General features: G+C 43.2%; 1 protein-coding gene across 1 annotated transcript in view; it reads right to left on the bottom strand.

Annotated features, from left to right (window-relative positions):
- LOC139467401 (tubulin-specific chaperone D-like) overlaps window positions 1-19,710 on the bottom strand; it is an 86,307-nt gene that overhangs the window by 61,069 nt on the left and 5,528 nt on the right. Inside the window, exons 3-15 of the mRNA XM_071248953.1 lie at window positions 16,824-16,921; window positions 16,126-16,227; window positions 14,349-14,495; window positions 13,386-13,524; window positions 12,670-12,765; window positions 11,470-11,602; window positions 10,513-10,643; window positions 10,058-10,118; window positions 8,916-9,022; window positions 7,397-7,459; window positions 5,831-5,987; window positions 4,771-4,858; window positions 315-400 (exon numbers count right to left, since the gene is read on the bottom strand). Coding sequence (XP_071105054.1) covers window positions 315-400; window positions 4,771-4,858; window positions 5,831-5,987; window positions 7,397-7,459; window positions 8,916-9,022; window positions 10,058-10,118; window positions 10,513-10,643; window positions 11,470-11,602; window positions 12,670-12,765; window positions 13,386-13,524; window positions 14,349-14,495; window positions 16,126-16,227; window positions 16,824-16,921 — 1,408 coding nt within the window. The remainder of the gene's footprint in view (window positions 1-314; window positions 401-4,770; window positions 4,859-5,830; window positions 5,988-7,396; window positions 7,460-8,915; window positions 9,023-10,057; window positions 10,119-10,512; window positions 10,644-11,469; window positions 11,603-12,669; window positions 12,766-13,385; window positions 13,525-14,348; window positions 14,496-16,125; window positions 16,228-16,823; window positions 16,922-19,710) is intronic.

Below are 19,710 nucleotides of genomic sequence, written 5' to 3'. Positions count from 1 at the left end.
TAACAGGGTCCAGACTAATAGGGTTGACTGTACATGTATATAGGGTATTGTCATCAAGACCACCTGGCAGGTAAGGCTTCCAGACTAACAGGGTCCAGACTAATAGGGTTGACTGTACATGTATATAGGGTATTGTCATCAAGCCCACCTGCAGGTAAGGCTTCCAGACTAACAGGGTCCAGACTAATAGGGTTGACTGTACATGTATATAGGGTATTGTCATCAAGACCACCTGCAGGTAAGGCTTCCAGACTAACAGGGTCCAGAATGATGAGGTTTCATTGAACTGGTTGTGAAGTGCATTTCCTTCATACCTGAGTTCTTGGTAGCAGTAGGTTCTCATGCCAACAGTGAAGTAGTCAGCGGCTGTCAGGATGTCAATACCATGGGGAAATGTGCCCTGCAATACACATTGTAGCGAGTGAGTGAGGCGGACTCAACACACCTCATAATGATATCACTTATCACTCTGTGTCAACTAAATCAGTGGAAAACCCAAGCCCAGATGATCTTAACCGTGATCAGCAATTCTGAGTATGACTCACTGAGGCATCTCCCACCAGTGTTATTTATCAGTTGTGTTACGGACTAATGATATGGTACATTTGTAGAATTTTCCAATTCGGAATATTCTATAAGTAATAAGTTACCACTGTTATACCGAGGCTGTTGTCTCCCACAACTGCTGCTATAGCGAAATCTACCACAGAGATCTCAATCACCTCATGCAGCACGTGCGTAGCCACCTAGCTGCCATGTGAGACCCTTCACTCTTGTCTCTGGCGAGAGCAAGTGCTCGGGGGACGGACGGACGGGCAGTAGCCCAGTGGTAATGTATTACTTATAGAATATTCCGAATAGGAAAATTCTACAAATTACATTAAGTAATACGTTACCACTGTTATACCAAGGCTGACTACCACAGTAGGCGGTGGGGAGCACCTACAACCTGAAACCTGACTGCTAGCGTTTTTTTCCGACCAGCGGAAGTAAACAACAAGGCGTAAGCACTCGATGCACATGCTCCTAGCTAGGCGTTACCCTATAGGAATACCAAAGCACTGTCAAGCGCATACCGTAAGGCTCAATCGTCATTGCCAAACGATTGGTGACTCCAAACGGCCCCACTGGATAGGTATTTCATCGCCGCAGCGGATGAGAACGTAGTATCCGTGTGAGCTAAATCTTAGATTAGGTTAATCAGTCGAAAAGAGGGAAATTAATTTCATTCAGACCGTATATCCCCGAGCAAGCCTACTTAAAGTATGCATTAGGCGCATGACCTAATTCCAGTATTCGTAAGCATGTATCACAAGGTTGGAATACACGACAGACAATTAAATACATAATTGTCAAAATACAAATAAGGACACAAAAAAAGCCACCTCACCTGTGGTGTGAGTGCGCTGGTTTGGGCGCCCCCACTCCTGTACCCACGGCGGTGGGAACATTGGAGACGACCCAGATTGACCACCGTGCAAGGTCCGACGCCTGTGGAGTTTGGAACTGCGCTGGACACACCCCCTTAGATGAGCGGCCCAAGACGGTGCACCCCCTCCACGTCTTCAACAGAAACCTTTCTGAGGTAATGATTGGCTAAAACCGAGTCAGAACGCCAGTAACAACCTCGTAATATTCTGTGAACAGAGATATTCGAGCGTAGGGAAAATGTTGCCGCTAGCGCCCTGATCTTGTGCGGGTTTGACCCTGCTACCGGTAACCCCCGAGACCAGTATGCCAGATTGATGACAGAACGAAGCCATAATACATTGAGTTGCGAGTTATGTCAGCAGTGCGATTAGGGTTACACGATATGAACAGATGGCCAAGCCCTTGTCTGCGATCATTCGAAGCCTTAAGATAATACTTAAGGGCCCTAACCGGACACAGCGATCTGTCCTCAGTATCAGCAGGAGGTAAGATTTCTTTGAGTGATCTTAAAGTGAATTCTCTCTCCGTTTGACCAAATTCTTGGCGACGAAGCCCATGAGCAGGCCCAGGCGGACCGCTCCTTCGTTGCCCCTATCGAATATACTTTAGCGACATCGAGTGCCAAAGGGGGAGTACAACCCACTCGTAGTGCCTGCCTTGAAAGACAAACCTGAGATACTTGTGATGGTCCGAGTGAATCGGAACATGCAGATAAGCATCCTTCAGGTCGATCGAAGCGAGCCAGTCGGCCGGCCTGATCAGAGCTTTCAGGTCTGCCAAGGTCAACATTCTGAACTTGGGCGGCTTGTGCAGGTAAAACTCGTTGAACGATTTTGGCACTGTCCTTCTTGGGAACGAGAAATATCCTGGAGTAAAATCCCGGTGTTATTTCTGGTAGAGCTAACTCCCGTACTGCCCTCTTCTCCACCAACCTGCCGATAGCATCGGCAAGGAAGGGAAGATCGGTTTCCGAATAGAAACGGGGCAACGGTGAGCGGCGGATTCGCTTTGAGATCTAGCCGATAGCCGTACCAGATCATGTTGACCACCCACGGGTCGTCGAACACTTGTTCCCAATTCTCCCAGTAAGTCTGGAGTCTGGCTCCCACTGGGGAAGGAGAGGGGGGCCTGACAGGCTGCGGCAGGCGCAACTGTCCAGGGCCAAGTGACTCGGGTTCACCTATGGGCCAACCGAAGTTGGTGCTGTCGGCATACGAACCCCTCCAATGAGAGTCACCTGGAGGAGCCCTTGCCGTCCTTAGATGACTTGGGCTTCCCCCAGTTCCCCTTCTTCCCGCGAAAGGGCTGCTGATTGCCCTTACTGGAGCCCTCGGGGTGGGGGTTCTTCCCAGGGGAAGAAGAACCCGACCCCTTAAACCTACCAGCCGCAGCATCTTGGGGCGCGCTCCGCTTAGGAGCGGCACATTGGCGCCTATGCAGGGACCCCACAAGATCAAGTGTGTGCCGAGAGGCCTCAGCAGACACAGCAGCCTGTTGTTCCTTCAGAACCCCAGGGATCTTGTTATTGAAAAGGGTCCGCGCAGACCAAGGCTGCGAAAGGAGCACTTCCTGGTTGGCAGCGTCCAACCCCGAGGCGGCAAGATACGATTGGCGCCTGAGAAAATGGCACGTGACAGAAATAAGGGCCGAAGCCCCGGCAACGTACTCCAGGGAAGCATTTAAACCGAGCAAGCAGTTGTAAATGCGCTGGTCGCAGTCCGTGGGAGAACCTTCGACCAGACTGGCCGCTGCAGCCAAGTAAGTGTCTCCGTGAGACATGGCAAGCATGGAGTGCCGAGCGAGGGTGTCCAGCTGCTGCAAGATAGCTTGCGTTACCGTAGCAGCCGGTTGGGCACGGACACCCAACCGCTCAACATGGGCCTGCGCGGTAGGACCAGCCTCAGGAAAGGCAAGGTCATGTACCAGGAATGAACCCTTTCTCCACAACGGTGGAGGCAACGGGAGACCCCGACCGGAGGCCGCCGCCAAGGCGTGCTCCAAAGAAGGCTTGATCCCGTGCAGCGATGCGGGGAAAGCCTTGTCGGAAGACTCATCGTATACCTCGGAGGAACCCACAGAGCCGTGGATTCCCCGCGGTACCGGCAGGGGTTTGGGCATGGCCTCAAAGAGGTCATAAACCATGGCCACACGGTCCTTAACCGATAGCGGGAGCAACGGTTCGGGGAAAGGAACGGTGACCACGGGAGCCGCCGCCGTACCGATGGACCCCGCATCCGAACCCGCGGCCACCGAAGAGGCCGGGGACAGAACACAGGGGCCTATCCTGAGATAAGGCCGCCAGCTTGGAGTCCACAAGTTTAGAAAGCAATGCAGCGACAGAATCCCCGGACAGCCCGAGGGCCGCCAAGGGATCCACTGCAGCCTCGGAGGTGGTACCCGCAAAAAGCAAAACATGGTTACAACACATTCACCACAAATATTCATAAACGAGCATTTTCACAAGAAAAATAAACGAGCACTGTGAAAATAGAACATACACATAGAACATATAGAGAAATAAGTGATGTGAACCCCCAAAGCATACTAGAACAGGGGAACGTAAGACACAACGTGCATACAAGAACCCCGGAAGTATATAGAAAGAGGGTGGGAAAATTATATCCAAGCGTAGCTACCGCAAATGCCCCGTAAAAGCACAGTTTATTAGTGAGAATAAACCATAATAAATATCACCGAATGGTCGAGGAAACAGGAACGCTTCAGCAGTCTTAAGAAACACGTCTTGCTAGAGCAAGCGAAGGAGACAAGAGTGAAGGGTGTCACATGGCAGCTGGGTGGCTACGCACGTGCTGCATGAGGTAATTGATATCTGTGGTATATTTCGCTATAGCAAGAGTTGTGGGAGACAACAGCCTCAGTATAACAGTGGTAAAGTATTACTTAATGTAATGTTACCATGCATTATTAGAGAAAAGAATTATTAAGATGTATATCTATAACAGCAGGTTTGAAATGTTGCAAATTCAAGGTCTTTTCAAGACAGGTTATTGATATTTAATGCCTTTTCATGGCAGTTTAAAAATTACCATCTTTTCTGGATTTTACTGCCAAATGCAAGCCTGTGTGACAAACAACACAACAGTCATCAGAAGATGACAAATGCCCCCTGCCCCCACAATAGCAAAAAACACTTCAGCCCCTGGATAATACATGTACCAAGTTTGGATGAAAATTTGTTCATGGTTTTCAAGTTATGCTCCAGAAACAAAATACAGACTGACAAACGGGCAGACAGACAGACCAGATGATGAGTATATCCCCCTGCATTACATGCTTGGGAGATAAAGATGTAACCTAATCCACAAACACTCCACCAACCTGACGTCCGACATTTTCCTGGAACGCAGCGGATGCTGCTCTTCGGACATTAACCTCCCGATCAAACACAGACGCCACCAACAAACCACTGGAAGAAAGCTTACACATATTAAGAAACAGCTTTGAAGACTGTAAGTGCCAATAACCGTTTGTTTGTTTGTTTGTTTGTTTGTTTTTGTTTTTGTTTTTGTTTTTGTTTTTGTTTTTTTGTTTGTTTGTTTGCTGTTTACATCACACTCAGCAATATTCCGGTTATATGACGGTGGTCTGTAAATATACGAGTCTGGCCCAGGCAATCCAATGGCATCATGAGCATCGATCTACACAATTGGGATACGATGACATGCACCCCAAAGTTAGCGAGTCTGACCACCCGATCCTGTTAGTCGCTTCTTACAAGCATAGTCGCCTCTTATGAAAGTATAGGTTCCTGAAGACCAATTCTAACCCGATCGTCTCAGGTTCCCAAGAATCAGTTAAATAAATATTGAAATAGTAGTAACCAAGACTAACACACAGTCCAGAGGGAATGAGTTGGTTCAACACCACTAGGGATGGTACTTCATGTATTCCAGTTATGTCACAGTGTGTCAACAAATGTGGAGGGAGAGGCCAATAGACGCAGGTTGTAGATGGTTACAACTCTTGTGAAAACTTTGCCTTACTTGTTTGTTGTTTTATGCCACGCTCAGAAATATATATATATATATATATATATATATATATATATATATATATATATATATATATATATATATATGCACTGGACCACACAATCCAGTGATCGCTTTAGTGACCAATGAAGCATGCTGTTGAGGTCCAATGACCAAGTCACCGTCCTATCCATTTGGTCACCTGTTATGATCAGCATAGTTGCTGGGAACCTGTTCTAACCTGGAATCCCCAAGGGCTAAAAGCCTTGGTAATAAGGCTTGGTATGGTGCTGACAGACCAAGGGTGATAATAAGGTCAAAATTTGATTTTAATTAAGCAAAGGTCTTACATCATCGTCACTCTCTACCTCACAGACATATAAAATATATTTGAAAATGATTCTTACTTTGCTATTTTGTTGACATATGGACTGATTTCCTTAGGATCGTAAGCCCTAGCGAATGCCCAGTTGACATAGCAGGCAGCATCACGAACATGTGCTCCCACTGAGAAGTTCCCACGCCGCTCATCATAGGCTAGAGCTCTCAGCACAACAGGTACCACTGAAAACGAGGTAGTAAATGTAGTTACTGTGGTATTCAAGTCCTCATTCTCTAATTCCGTCAAGAAAAGCAAATATAACCAAGAATGGCAGAAAAGTTCTAAGCCTAACAAACAAATCCACCAATTGTGAAAGTGTTTTTAATTATTATTTTCAACATTATCCCCATGCTTTTCAATACATTTCTAATATCAACAGTGTAGCTTTTCAATTCCAGTCAGGAAGATTTTTTCTGAGGCCACCCTGAAAATCCCATTCACGGCAGCTTTGAGGTCATCGTTGTCATCATAGCGCTTTCCAGAAGGTGTTCCTTCAGTTTAGGAAACCGGTGGAAATCACTTGGTGCCAGGTCTGGCAAGTATGGAGAGTGATGAAGCACTTCGAACCCACATTGTCACGTAGCAGCCTTTGCAAGTCGTGAGGTGTGAGAAGAGGCATTGTCATGAAGGTGTAAAACTCCAGCAGTCAGCATTCCCTGTCGCTTTTCTTTGATAGAATCTCTCAGGCAATAAAGCAAATCAGCATAGTAGGCGCTGGTAATCATCTTTTGACTTTCTAAGTATTCAACATGGATCACACCCTTTCTTAACTGATCTTGAAGATTTGAATTTCTTTGGTGACGGAGAAACGGAATGGTGACATTCCATGGATTGACATTTTGACTCGAATCATAGTTGTAGACCCATGTTTCATCACTCGTTACTGATCTCTTTTTGAATTTGACGAAATCCTCCTCAATTAGCTCTAAATTTTCTCTGGCAATGTCAGTTCTTTTTTGCTTAAGATCAGAATTCAGAAACTGTGGCACCCAACGAGCAGATATCCTATTCACCTATAAATGTTTCGTGAATAATAGTTTCATTAGATCCATGGCTTAGACATGTGTCTTCCTCAAGTTCAGCAATGGTAATACATCTATCTGACAGTATAAGTTTTTCTATATCCTTGATTGAATCTTCATTGATGGAAGAGACCAAGGGTCATCATCAAGGCTTGTTCTCCCAGCCTTAAATATAGCTGCCCAATGTTTAACAGTGGAATAGCTAGGGCACTTATCCCCATACACTTGTGGCATGCTATCATGAATTTCTTCGGGAGTACTTTTCTCTGAAGTAAAACATTTGATGACTGCTCGGTATTTGTTCTTTACCATTTCTGTGTCCATTTGAACTCCTATCACAATCAACTGGTTGTCACTAATATAGAAACAGTATCGACAGACCAAATACACTTGCACTGAACTACTCAAACAATGTACTACATTGACTAGTTCACTTTGCTATGGCCCATAGTTGAAAGTTAGTCAGGCTTAAAGCTTTTTGACCAGCCCTCGTATGTATCAGATGCAGAAATGTGCTACCATGTTTTCCCACGGCACTAATACTAGCAGTGCTGAGTGTGTTTACTGACCGTCAGGGAGTCTCTGGGGCACCAGGAGCCCTCTCCGCCCCAACTCAGCCAGTGCCAAACAACCTGAAACACAGTCACAGCAGAGTGTTGATGTAACCACCCTCATATGTCCATTCTCTTAACATGCAGAGTACTTTGATCCTTGCAAATACAGTCAAACACTGTTATCTCAAGCTCTTGGGGACCAGATGTACAGTTTGACATATCCGGGGTTTCGACACAATCGACCCGATCTTACTACACTCGACCTTGCCATCATACAACATTTCAAACATAACACACCGTACATGTTCGGTAAATAACATTAAAATAGAAAATGAAGCATTTGTGATATCTACATTTATGCATATATGTGCATTTTTTTAAAATTATACAAACATAGGTTGTGATTTACAAACATTTTGAGTTTGATTTATCAGGTAAGTTCAAAGTTATCTTAAACTCTTTGGACAATATACTGAGTTACAGACAACCGGGAATTTGACTATTCGGCACATCCAGGTTAAAATAATGTTGAATATAGTAAGAGTTTGCTGGGAGCGGATTCAGAGTTCAACACAAGCAGGGATTTGACACATCTGTGTTCAAGACAACGGTGTTAGACTGCACAAGAACAAATGAATCAACAACTCATTAACAAAATGGACATAGTTATGATTTGAGGACAATGGAGTGTTTGAAAAATAGGTGAAAGTTTAAAGGGCCATCCAAATCTCCACAAAGACAAAACAAGAGTCATAAGATGCTATTAACCATACTACTGGCAATATGTGAGGGTCCTCTGACACAGTCCCCCCCTACTTCATTTCTCCCACCGTTATAAATAATGTTGAAAATTAGGAGAGAAAAATTGTAAGTATTTCCATGTGAGTGCTCAGCACATAGTTTTCATAGTTTCAGTATATAACTTGTCACCCAAGACAAAGACTTGCTGAGAAACTGTACATAAAATATCACAAAAAAAGAGAAGAAGAATTTTTTAAAGTAAAAATGTTATATATACCTATCCTGACTCAAACTAATTTGCTTATCTCTTATTCCCGAAATGTAGTGGAAACTTCCTGTGCTGTTATCCCGGAAGAGAAAACATCTCACCCAAACACACCCCTCTCAAGTGCAGGTGCACTGGGACCGTGTGACCGTGTGACTCATCACTCTCTTATTTTTGTGCCAGCTAGTTGAAAATGTTCTTTCTGTGCTAATAATCAGTAACATCCTTATCAAAATTGCCTTTCTTGATTAGGTTTTTTGTTCGGATTATCTTTTTAAGACATTCCCTCATCATATTCAATGATCATTTTTTTATTTTGGCAGAAGATTTTTCCTTTTTGCATTCTTTGAAATTCTTCCTGTTTTTATCATAAAAACATGTACTACGTGTAGGTTACATATCTCCCTGATTCCGATGATATTTTCTGGTGTTCATGACATTTCTATTTGACAAATGAAAAGATAGAGGTCTCAGGCTAACCATCAGCAAAGACTACTGGTTCTCCATGGTTCTCCATGGCGGCCCTACCTCCATGCCAGGCTCCATCCGTTTCCTGCAGACTGAACAGCTCCAACACAGATCCCACCACCTCATCAGCAAGCTCTTTCGGTAAACGCCCTGTCACTCGCCCAATACTAGAAATGCAAAAAAAGATTTGCAGGACAATAACATTTTCATCCAGGCTTAAAAATTCTAAACGGTTTATTGGACCAAGAAGAAATTAAAGATCACATTTAAAGTAGGCTCAAAAAAAATATGTTCCATTCAGCATGATTCTATAAATTAATTTGTCCCTTTCAAACCAACAAAAATCATACAACTCAACTGAGGTGTGAGTTGTGTTACTGCTGTCATGCCATGAGTGAGTGAGTGAGTGAGTGCGTTGGGTTTAACGCCGCTTATAGCAGTATTCCAGTTACATCACGGCGTGTCAGCTTAATGTGGGAGGAAAGCCCGAAGTGATGCAGGTCTCAGACGTTTACCACTTTGGTGAAACCCATGAGCACGGGTATGGTGCTGACAAACCTAGAAACATAATTGGGGCAAACCAGGATTCGAACCCACAATCATAGGTTTCTGGCATGCCCAAGGGACGCAACTCCGCACAGCAAATCGCGGCGCCTTAGACGACTGGGCCACCCGTGCCCCCTGTCATGCCATGACAGAACAACTATAGCAATATGATAGAATCAGGTGTCCTTAACTTCTTTTGAGAAGCATATGATAACCGTTAACATAATTATCACATAATTTTACAGAGGAAATGTTCTCCATATATTTACAAATGTGATTGAATAAAAATGAACCAATTAAGATTTCTTTATCAATATGTCATTAGGAATAATTCCATGTGTTACGGAGTGTTTAGTAAATGGTTGGTTGGTTGGTTTGTTGTTTAACGCTGCACTCAGCAATATTCCAGCTATATGACGGCGGTCTGTAAAATAATCGAGTCTGGACCAGACAATCTAGTGATTGACATCATGAGCATCGATCCACGGAATTGGGATCGATAACATGTATCAACCAAGTCAGCTAGCCTGACCACCCGATCCCGTGAGTCGCCTTTTACGACAAGCATATTCGCCTTTTACGGCAAGTATGGGTTGCTGAAGACCTATTCTACCCCGGAATCTTCATGGGTCGTTTAGTAAATGGAACATACTTACCCTTTAGCTGCTGACCACCTCACGATCGTGTCCTTGTCCCGCAGACCACCCAACAGTTGCTCTGAAACATCAATACAACACTGAAGATGCAGTAACATACTAAGTCGGACCGGACATTTTTGTCTTGATTTATGGAAGTCCTCATTTTAGTAATAGCAGATCTTAGTGACAAATTGTTTGTTGCATCCATTCAGTCAGTCACAGTTATCACGGATCACACAGGATTGCAGTGGGGTGTGACCTATGATTTACAGTCGTGAATATAGTGATGTATGAGATGTGATGGGGTGAGGTGTTTTTTGAAGCTGGAAACTTTGTTCTAGGACGTTTTCACACCAGCATCAAAGAAGTATGAGAAATGCATAGTGTGAGACAGGAAAAGTTAAAAAATAATAAAAATAAACATTTCATACAGATATGAGAAAGAACATTAACAATGCCAATTGGAATACTACCTATGACATCTTCAATTTCTTCAGGCACCTCAATATCGTCATCATTATCTTGATCAAGTTTGTTCTCAGTGTTACTGGATTGTTTTGTTTGTTTCAGGTTCTCTGTCAGCGACCTGCTGCCTCTCTGATATCTGAAATCCATCAGTGACACGACTGAAGTGATGCACCAGTCAGGACATCAAGCACATAACTAAACATCAGAAATCACAAACACAAACAAGTCAACATACAATAACAGCATTCAGCGGTCATAATAAATGTAACAAAAATAGTGTGAATATCACATACTTAGTGCAAATATATTTGTGTTTGCCAAGAGTGAATGTGGAGTCTAAAAATGTATTTCCAAGGGGCAATGTAACCTCCAAGGTCCTAACCATCATGTTGTCTGTTGTGTGATACTGCACTCAATATTCCTGCTGTAAGACGATCTGTACATAATTGAATCTGGGTCAGACAATCCAGTGACTGATGTTATCATCAATGTCCTACACCCTCAGGGTAAGATGACACGCAATAAACCAGAAGTGAGTGAGTGAGTGAGTGAGTTGGGTTTAACTCCGCTTTTAACAGTATTCCAGTTATATCGCGGCGTGTCAGCTTAATGTGGGAGGAAATCCCGAAGTGATGCAGGTCTCAGACGTTTACCACATCAGTGAAACCCACGAGCATGGCGAACCAGGATTCGAACCCACAATCATAGGTTTCTAACATGCCCAAGGGACTCAACTCTGCACAGCAAATCGCGATACCTCAGATGACTGGGCCACTTGTGCCCTCCAATCAACCAGGACATCAAGTCTCACCACCGATCCATGAAGTCTCCTTTTACACCAAGTATAGGTTGCCCGGAATCCCCACAGGGTTCTCACTTTCAAAGTATACCCAAGTAAATTCAAAGAATACGCAAGTAATTTTGGTGTTTTCAGATAACCAGTGCTGGAAATGTAGGCCTACCTCCACGCAGCGACTCTGTTCTTGAGGAAAGTAAGCCCAAGTCTCTGTATCAGCTTAACGGTGAGCTTCCGCAGAATGGTGTTCCCGCTTTCCATTATGTTACTCTCTCTGACGTTCGTCAACACAGTAGGAGCTGGAATTTTATAGAAAATGAGTAAGACTCCAATACAAATTGCTGCAGCTCTATGGAACATCCATTGCCTGTGGCATCTTTCACAATACGTACAATATGTGGCATGTCTACAAAAACAATGAGTCATGAAAAAGTTTGTAAAAATATCGGCATCTTAATCCAATTTACAAAATTAACCCTAAGCATAATAAAGGTGACAGTAAATGGGAAAACAAGAAATACAACAGCTAGTATCCCTTGATGAAATTACAATTCATCAACAAGATGTGTACAATGTATCAAATCAGAAATTGAGGTTTCATAATTCACAATGATATCTGTTGCCTTTTACATAAACCCAAAAAATTCTAAAGTATTGTTTTAGTCAAAACACTAAGACTGTAATATTAACTTTTCAGGGCGTAAAGGATTTGACAAGCTGAAAGTTGTACAAGGCTATATAGCTTGAACACCTACATAGGGAATCAGAGTATTCCCCATATTTATATACTTATCCTGACACCACAGTATGCAATATGCCTTCTTGGAGATGCGACTAGTTGTTGGGCATAAACGACGGGACCCATCAAGAGATTGCTAGAGCGTGCAGTTCACTGACACGTGCCATGGTGGTCAACATGGTCAACACCAGTAGAAAAGCAGTTTTCTGAAAATTTCAGCCGCTGATCAGCCTCATGGTAACCCTGTAGTATAGCTACGAGTTCCAGGCAGTGGAGTCTATCGGGAGGCGCCAAAGACCGAGTTAATCGCTGAGGTGTAACTGACAATGGTGCTCTCCGACAAATGTTTCATCTCTCGTAAATTTACTAAGATAAACAGATCAGCAAAACCCAAAATACAATCGTAAACTGGGTGCGTAGCAAAAAGATGTCTGTCCAATATGGGCGATGAAGGAAAAGATGACGAGTTTTACAGGAGCATTTTGGGAGCTAGGTGGTCGAAGGGTGTGTTCAGGTGGTTGGTTGCTCTACATTTTTCTACACTGTGATATGAGAAGTAAGAAGGAATATTGCATATTGTTTTGGAGGGATGAGTTACAAAATAGATGTATTTTTCTCAATACCCACCATATTGAAGCAGATCCTCCCTCTTGCTCTGTTTGAAGAGCAGTGCCATTGTCATCAACACACCAGACAACAGGTTCGTGCCCATCATTGTCTTACCTGAAACATGACAAAGTCACAATCACTTTGACAAGTTAATTGTTCCTTCAGAAATGATTATAAATCTTATCAAGAATGCGGGGATCTTTTGGGTTAATAAATCGAAATAATTTCCAAGTCTCTCATAAAATAATTTCAAGTCAGAAAAAAATCATTACTTTTTTTCTTGAAAATCCCATTGGTAATTTTTTTATATCTAAAAATAATGTTATACACCTAGCTTTATTATTCCAAAGTGCCTGCTATCAGTGAGACACTTATGCTGCTTTCAGTGAGACACTTATGCTGCTTTCAGTGAGACACTTACGCTGCCTTCAGTGAGACACTTACGCTGCTATTAGTGAGACACTTACGCTGCTATCAGTGAGACACTTACGCTGCTTTTAGTGAGACGCTTACGCTGCAATCAGTGAGACACTTACCCTGCCTTCAGTGAGACACTTACGCTGCTATCAGTGAGACATTTACGCTGCTATCAGTGAGACACTTACGATCAGCTGTATGGAGAATCTGAATACACCAGTCAAGAAACCCGGGTAGTTTGTGCTTGACAACATCTGGTCGGGTCACTTACGCTGCTATCAGTGAGACATTTACGCTGCTATCAGTGAGACACTTACGATCAGCTGTATGGAGAATCTGAATACACCAGTCCAGAAACCCAGGTAGTTTGTGCTTGACAACATCTGGTCGGGTCATGAAGCGCGATATGAGGAACGCTGCTGCATCCCGACTCTTGCCGCTGACACTCAGGTATGTCTGTAACATGATCTCCACAACTTAAAGCCTACTCATGTAATAAATATGGAGGGTATAGTCAAGGGGAGACAATCATAAAAAGGTACGAGTCATGACTGATTGTCTCCCCATAACCACAACAGTTGCAGTACATGTACTGAATGATGCAGGGTTCAAATGTATCATAGGTCCGCTAGAATGGGACTAGTAATATTCAGGAAGGACTAGTAACATTTCCCTGTTGACTGCTACTTTACCATTAGGTAGATAGCAACAGTTGAACTCTGTGGCAGATCAATTTTGCCGAATAGTGAAAATAGAATATGATTCTAACCCTGTGATGGTGAACACCAAAATAACATCATTTTCTACATTATGACTTCATGCAACAAGGTTATGGAGAAGTCATGGCATATTTACGGAAAATTATTCACATTCAATTTTTTCATTAGCAGCGAATGGTCTGTCATGAATGGGGAATTTATTTACTTATGCTTGTCAGGATATGCAATACATTATCTTTGCTGATATGATTCCTGGCTGCATTCCATCACATTAACAACGGATACACTTGACAAAGTTGACACAATTTATGGATAACAACTTCTATAATATGCTATATAGCAACATTTCGGTATAGATCCTCATATCTTTATATCATTATACTGTTGTCAAGCAAGTTTCTGTACCATAAGGTTCTATGAAAAGTTGTTATCAATAAAGTATGTCTACTATGTGATACGTTAACTTCTGAGAAATGTCTAAATATAAATTACCACAGCTCACTTTGAAGTGTGCTGTCCCAGTACTCTGACCAACAACAGCAGACATCCTTGAACACCCACCTTGCCAACTTCAATGATTCGATCCATGACCGGTTGCTTTTTCTCTCCGGCTTCAGTTTTCATGCTGCCATCAAGACGTACCATGTCAAACGGGATCATACACACCATTGCCAGCCACAACACCAGGATGTAGCGAGACTCCCAGTTCTGTAAGTCACAGAGGAGACCAGAACATCATGCACGATCATGGGGAGACTAAGGGAGATTAATGGGAAAGTAGGGGCGGTCGGGTAGCCTAGTGGTTAAAGCGTTCGCTCGTCACGCCGAAGACCCGGGTTCGAATCCCGACATGGGTACAATGTGTGGAGCCCATTTCTGGTGTCCCCCGCCGTGATATTGCTGGAATATTGCTAAAAGCGGCGTAAAACCGAACTCACTCACTAATGGGCAAGTAAACTATTGTCTCATTTGTCCATTTTCACAGTTAACAGTTCCATTTACATAATTCACAGTCAAACTAGATGTGAAACAGCAATGTGATAATCGCTTGCTGGTTTTTCGTTGGCAAGAAGTTGTCTCTTCTCCTTCTCATGGGCATCATCTAGGTTTCGATACTTCTTGTTCTTGGATAGCATCAAACAACCTGGATTGTGATTGCAGAATTATCCTGCTCAGCCTGCAGTATCTCAATGAATTTGTGCAGATTTGGATGTGACCCCTTGAGAGGATTTGCTGCATTGTCCCACTGCTCAGAGACATATAATTGTGTTTCATGACAAACTCATCTTTTGTGTTAATGATGGTTGGGCATCCTCTTTTGGAGTGAGTGAGTATGGTTTTACACCGCTTTTAGCAATATTCCAGCAATATCACCGCGGGAGACACCAGAAATGGGCTTCACACATTATACCCATGTGGGGAATCGAACCCGGGCCTTCGGCGTGACGAGCAAACGCTTTAACCACTAGACTACCCCACCGCCCCTCCTCTTTTGGAACATTTCCAATGAATGGAAGTTTGACGTCTCGTCTTAATCATGACCTTGTATCCGGCAAGGACCAAGTGCAGATCGCTCTTAGAATTGACATATAGTTTAAACGTTTTCACTCAGTACACTGTATGTGAATATAGTTCACCAAATAGTTGTGTTGTTATATTTTGTGAGATTGTTGTGTCATATGTGAGATTCCCCCCTTAACACCCTATAGTGTTACCAAGCACCATGCTCTAGTGTACCCATTACAATAGGTGCTGGACAAATTGGAAGACCCTCCAAAAGCCACCAGGCAGACTGGTCATCGGCTCCATCGTTAAAATTGCGCAGCACGTCAAACACTGGTAAACATGGGGGACGATTTTGCCTGACGTTTATGGTATTTCCCTTTTCCAAATTTAATTGTGGTCAACCATTTGTAGTAAAATCTGAAAAGTTGCTATGCTGACTTTACTTGCCCTTTAAAGGAGATTAACCATGATATGCTAAGGATTCTCATCATTTTATATTTTTCTACGTCCACTCTACATGCTACAGTTAACATGGTTAATCTAGTCATTAAAAGCAAAAACATTTTTAATGTACACGCAGACAGCCTGTATTCAAAATATTTGCTGGTTTGGGCAAGAAAACATTAAATTTAATTTCAACCAAAAAGATATTGCTTAACATCACTGAAGGGAACTTTTGGACTTGTTCTTGCATCACTTCTCAAAGACCTTTTTAACAGGCTGAATAGGTACCAAAATAAACATTATATGACTTATTTGCTGTGAAGTGCATACAGCACATTTTGGACATCAACAAAGACTAAATTTCTTTCAAGATAACTCCATGTCTCACCTTAAAGTCGTGGGGGTCCTGTTGTTTTAATAGTGCCAACACTGGTTCAACATCAACAACTTCATGGGGCAGGAGGCGGACAACAATCTTAAACCCTCGCATCTGAAACACAATTCGCATGTTAAACTATCATCCACTGACACATAACAGTACATCTAGTCCCGCTGTAAGAAGGGGCCTTCCAATAAATCATGTCATACAATTATTTCATAGGGGTTGAAAAGTCTGTCGTTCTACATTTGTAGAAGTGGTGAGTGAATAAGTTGGGATTAGAGCCACTTTGAAAAATACTTCAGTCACATCAAAGCATGATCATGTTAGTGTGGGAGAAAAGCCCAAATTGATGCTTTCCACTTTGGGGGTGACAAAACAATGATCACACTGGAGACAATGCTTGGATTAAAACCAATGAACATCAGCCTCTGACAGTCAGGGGACACAACTCTTCTAAGTAGGTTGTGGGTTTCACCTCTGCCTCACCCCGTGCTTTCCTCCCCCCTCCAGTTGACATGCCATGACATAACAGAAATACTGTTCAAAGCAGCGTTACAACTCACTATTAGTTTCTTACACTAAACATCCTCAGGCGGTGTCCCAAGAACAAATTCATGACTTTGGGAAACACTGCATTTACTAATCACTGTGGTGGTAGGAAACTGAATCTGAAATTCCCAGGAGGAACACAGGGTTTGTTGTACCTTAGTGATGAGATAGATATACTTGAAGGCCAGGTGGACAACAGGGACAGGGGTGTCCGGGTTCCTTGCTTGGTTCAACAGCTGCAGCAGGAGTGACTCTGAGAATGATACACATGATGAGGGAGTGATTATGGTTTAACGCCGCTTTTGGCAATATTCCAGCAATATCACGATGGGGAACACGAGAAATGGGCTTCACACATTGTACCCATATCGGGTCGGGTATCGAACCCAGGTCATAGGCATGACGAGCGAACGCTTTAACCACTAGGCTCCCCGGCCATCCCCACATAATGAGGATGTTAACTTGGTTAAGGGGGTGATCAGGGTGTGATTTGTACTGTATCTTTTAGCATGTGATTTGTAGCACCTTCAAAATCTTTTGTGGTCACATTCAATACGATTTTGCACTAGAGCGGGTGGGGCAATACTCGGACAGTGGCAGTACCCGGAAACCCAGCAAATTAACACGTGTACACAATAAACAAAAGTACTGATGGGCATAATTTTCACGCAGGCTTCTTCCTCTTCCTCCCTGACGTCAGAAAAGATTCGTCTGCTACTGGTAACACTCACGATAAAAGCTCGTGTGCATGTTTTCCCACGTGACCATGTCGCCCACGCATTTTGTTGCGTTTTGGCAATGCATTGTAGTTTCTGATCATAAGGTTATAGATTCCTCACGACTAGTTTCTGGTCTGCTTTTTCTGTTTTTGGCGACTTCTTGTGAATCGACCGTGCCAACATGGAAACGTTTGGCGCGAAAATTCTAAAAATAACCTAATTAAGCTGTGTCCGACTACTACCTCGGAGAAATTACGTGGGAAGGCAGTACTCGGACAGTCGACAAATAAAATTTGGAAATACATATCAGAATTTTTTAAAATAAAAATAATTGAAAAAAAGCTATTAAGAAAATGCAAAATGAAAAAATAGGTTTTTTTCGATCGCCAGTGACATACTTTAAGAGGGTTCTGATTGGGGATGGGGTGGGATGGTGCACGTGACTTTGTCTTTGGGGGTGTTATTCAGGGGGTTAATACGTACAGTATGTCAGTTGCATGCTTTTAGTGTAAACATTCTGTAACTGTCAATCTCATAAAAAGACGTTATCTCAGTGTCGTTTATCAGTCATATTTTACTTTTGCGATGAAACTGAACGTTTTTTACGTGTCACCCATCAGTACCCTCATTCATTCTAATCTGATAACAGAAGTTATTACGTATCAGTAACATTCCCGTTATTCTTCAGTATATGGATATGATAGTTCCATTGACTAGTTCTAATTATATTGTAGGACCGTCTGTGTAGATTTGCTAAAATGAGCGTTCGAGGAGGAAAGCCTGCCTATTCAATTGAAAACTTAAAGCGGGCTATGGATGCTGTTAACGCCAAGCAGATGTCTGCACGCAAAGCTGCCGTCGCTTTTGGTATACCAAAAAGTACTCTGCATGACAAACTCTCAAATAAAGTACCTCTTGTTTACCGCAAAGGTCCTTCACCCATCTTATCAAAAGACGAGGAAAGACATCTTTCAGATTGGGCTATACACATGTCGAGTATAGGGTACGGCCGGACAAGGGACGAACTGTTAGACACGGTCCAGAAAATAATCAAATTAGATGGTAGGGAGAATCCTTTTACTGATGACAGACCTGGTAGGGATTGGTTTAGGGCTTTCTTAAAACGAAACCCTACAATATCAGTAAGAACACCAACACAACTTTCAAAAGAACGTGCTATGGTATCACAACAAAAAATTGCTGATTGGTTTGATACCTTCACAACCTACATCGCTGACAAAACTGATTCAGACATCTTGCATGACCCATCAAGGCTGTATAATGCTGATGAGTCGGGTTTCCCCATGTGTCCAAAGAGTGGTAGGGTTCTGGCCGAACGAGGATCCCAGACAGTTTATAACTTCTCGGCCTCAGACAAGAGCCAGATAACAGTTCTTGCTTGTGCAAGTGCTTCAGGTGACTACACTCCCCCCATGATCGTCTTTCCCGGCAGCAGGTTCAAATACAACCCCCTAGATGGTTTTGAGGAGGCGGTTCTAGGGCGAACCGAGAATGGCTGGATGGACGCAGAACTATTTGTTTCTTGGCTTAAAACTTGTTTCATTCCCCATGTCGATAAACAGGCAATCAAGAAACCAATAATTCTGTTTCTGGACGGTCATTCAACGCACCTTACCCTTGAAGCGTGCACTGTTTGTGTGGAGAACAACATCGTCCTGTACTGTCTCCCATCACACGCATCACATGTTATACAGCCATTGGACCTGAGCTTGTTCAGTCCACTCAAACATGCATGGCGCCAATCTGTCCGAGATTTTCAGATTTCAAACATCGGCGAATGTGTTAGGAAATGTACCTTTGCCAGTGTATTTAAAACTGCTTGGGTAAGGGCAGCTACAACAGAAAATGCGAAGAGGGGTTTCCTCGAATCAGGGCTGTTTCCGCTCAATCCTGGTAAGGTTACCGATAATCAGAAATTAAAACCCAGCACCATCTTTGAACCATGCAAACCAGTCCTTCAGTCAACCCCTGTAACCCCATCCACAGTCAGAACATTCACATTTGCACCCCCAGCAGACACCCCATCCCAACCTTCCGCTACACTAACATCACCAGAATATGCTTCCTCACCAGCCGTACAAACAACTCTGCCATCACCCCATACAGACCCTCATGCACCAGTACAATCACAAACTGCACATAGCACAACACCCCAAACAGACACTTCACACCTCGTCTTACATTCTACATCAGCCACAGCCCACACATCTTCCAGTGACGCATTTGACAAATATTTAGTTCTCCCTAAAGTACGGAGCCGTACCCAAAAGTATAAACCTACAGTGTTACCCAAATCTGCCTC

Source organism: Haliotis cracherodii, unplaced genomic scaffold, assembly GCF_022045235.1.
Source record: "Haliotis cracherodii isolate W230 unplaced genomic scaffold, xgHalCrac1.p SCAF_2, whole genome shotgun sequence".
In the NCBI taxonomy this organism is placed as follows: domain Eukaryota; kingdom Metazoa; phylum Mollusca; class Gastropoda; order Lepetellida; family Haliotidae; genus Haliotis; species Haliotis cracherodii.
This window is presented reverse-complemented; position numbering and strand designations above follow the sequence as displayed.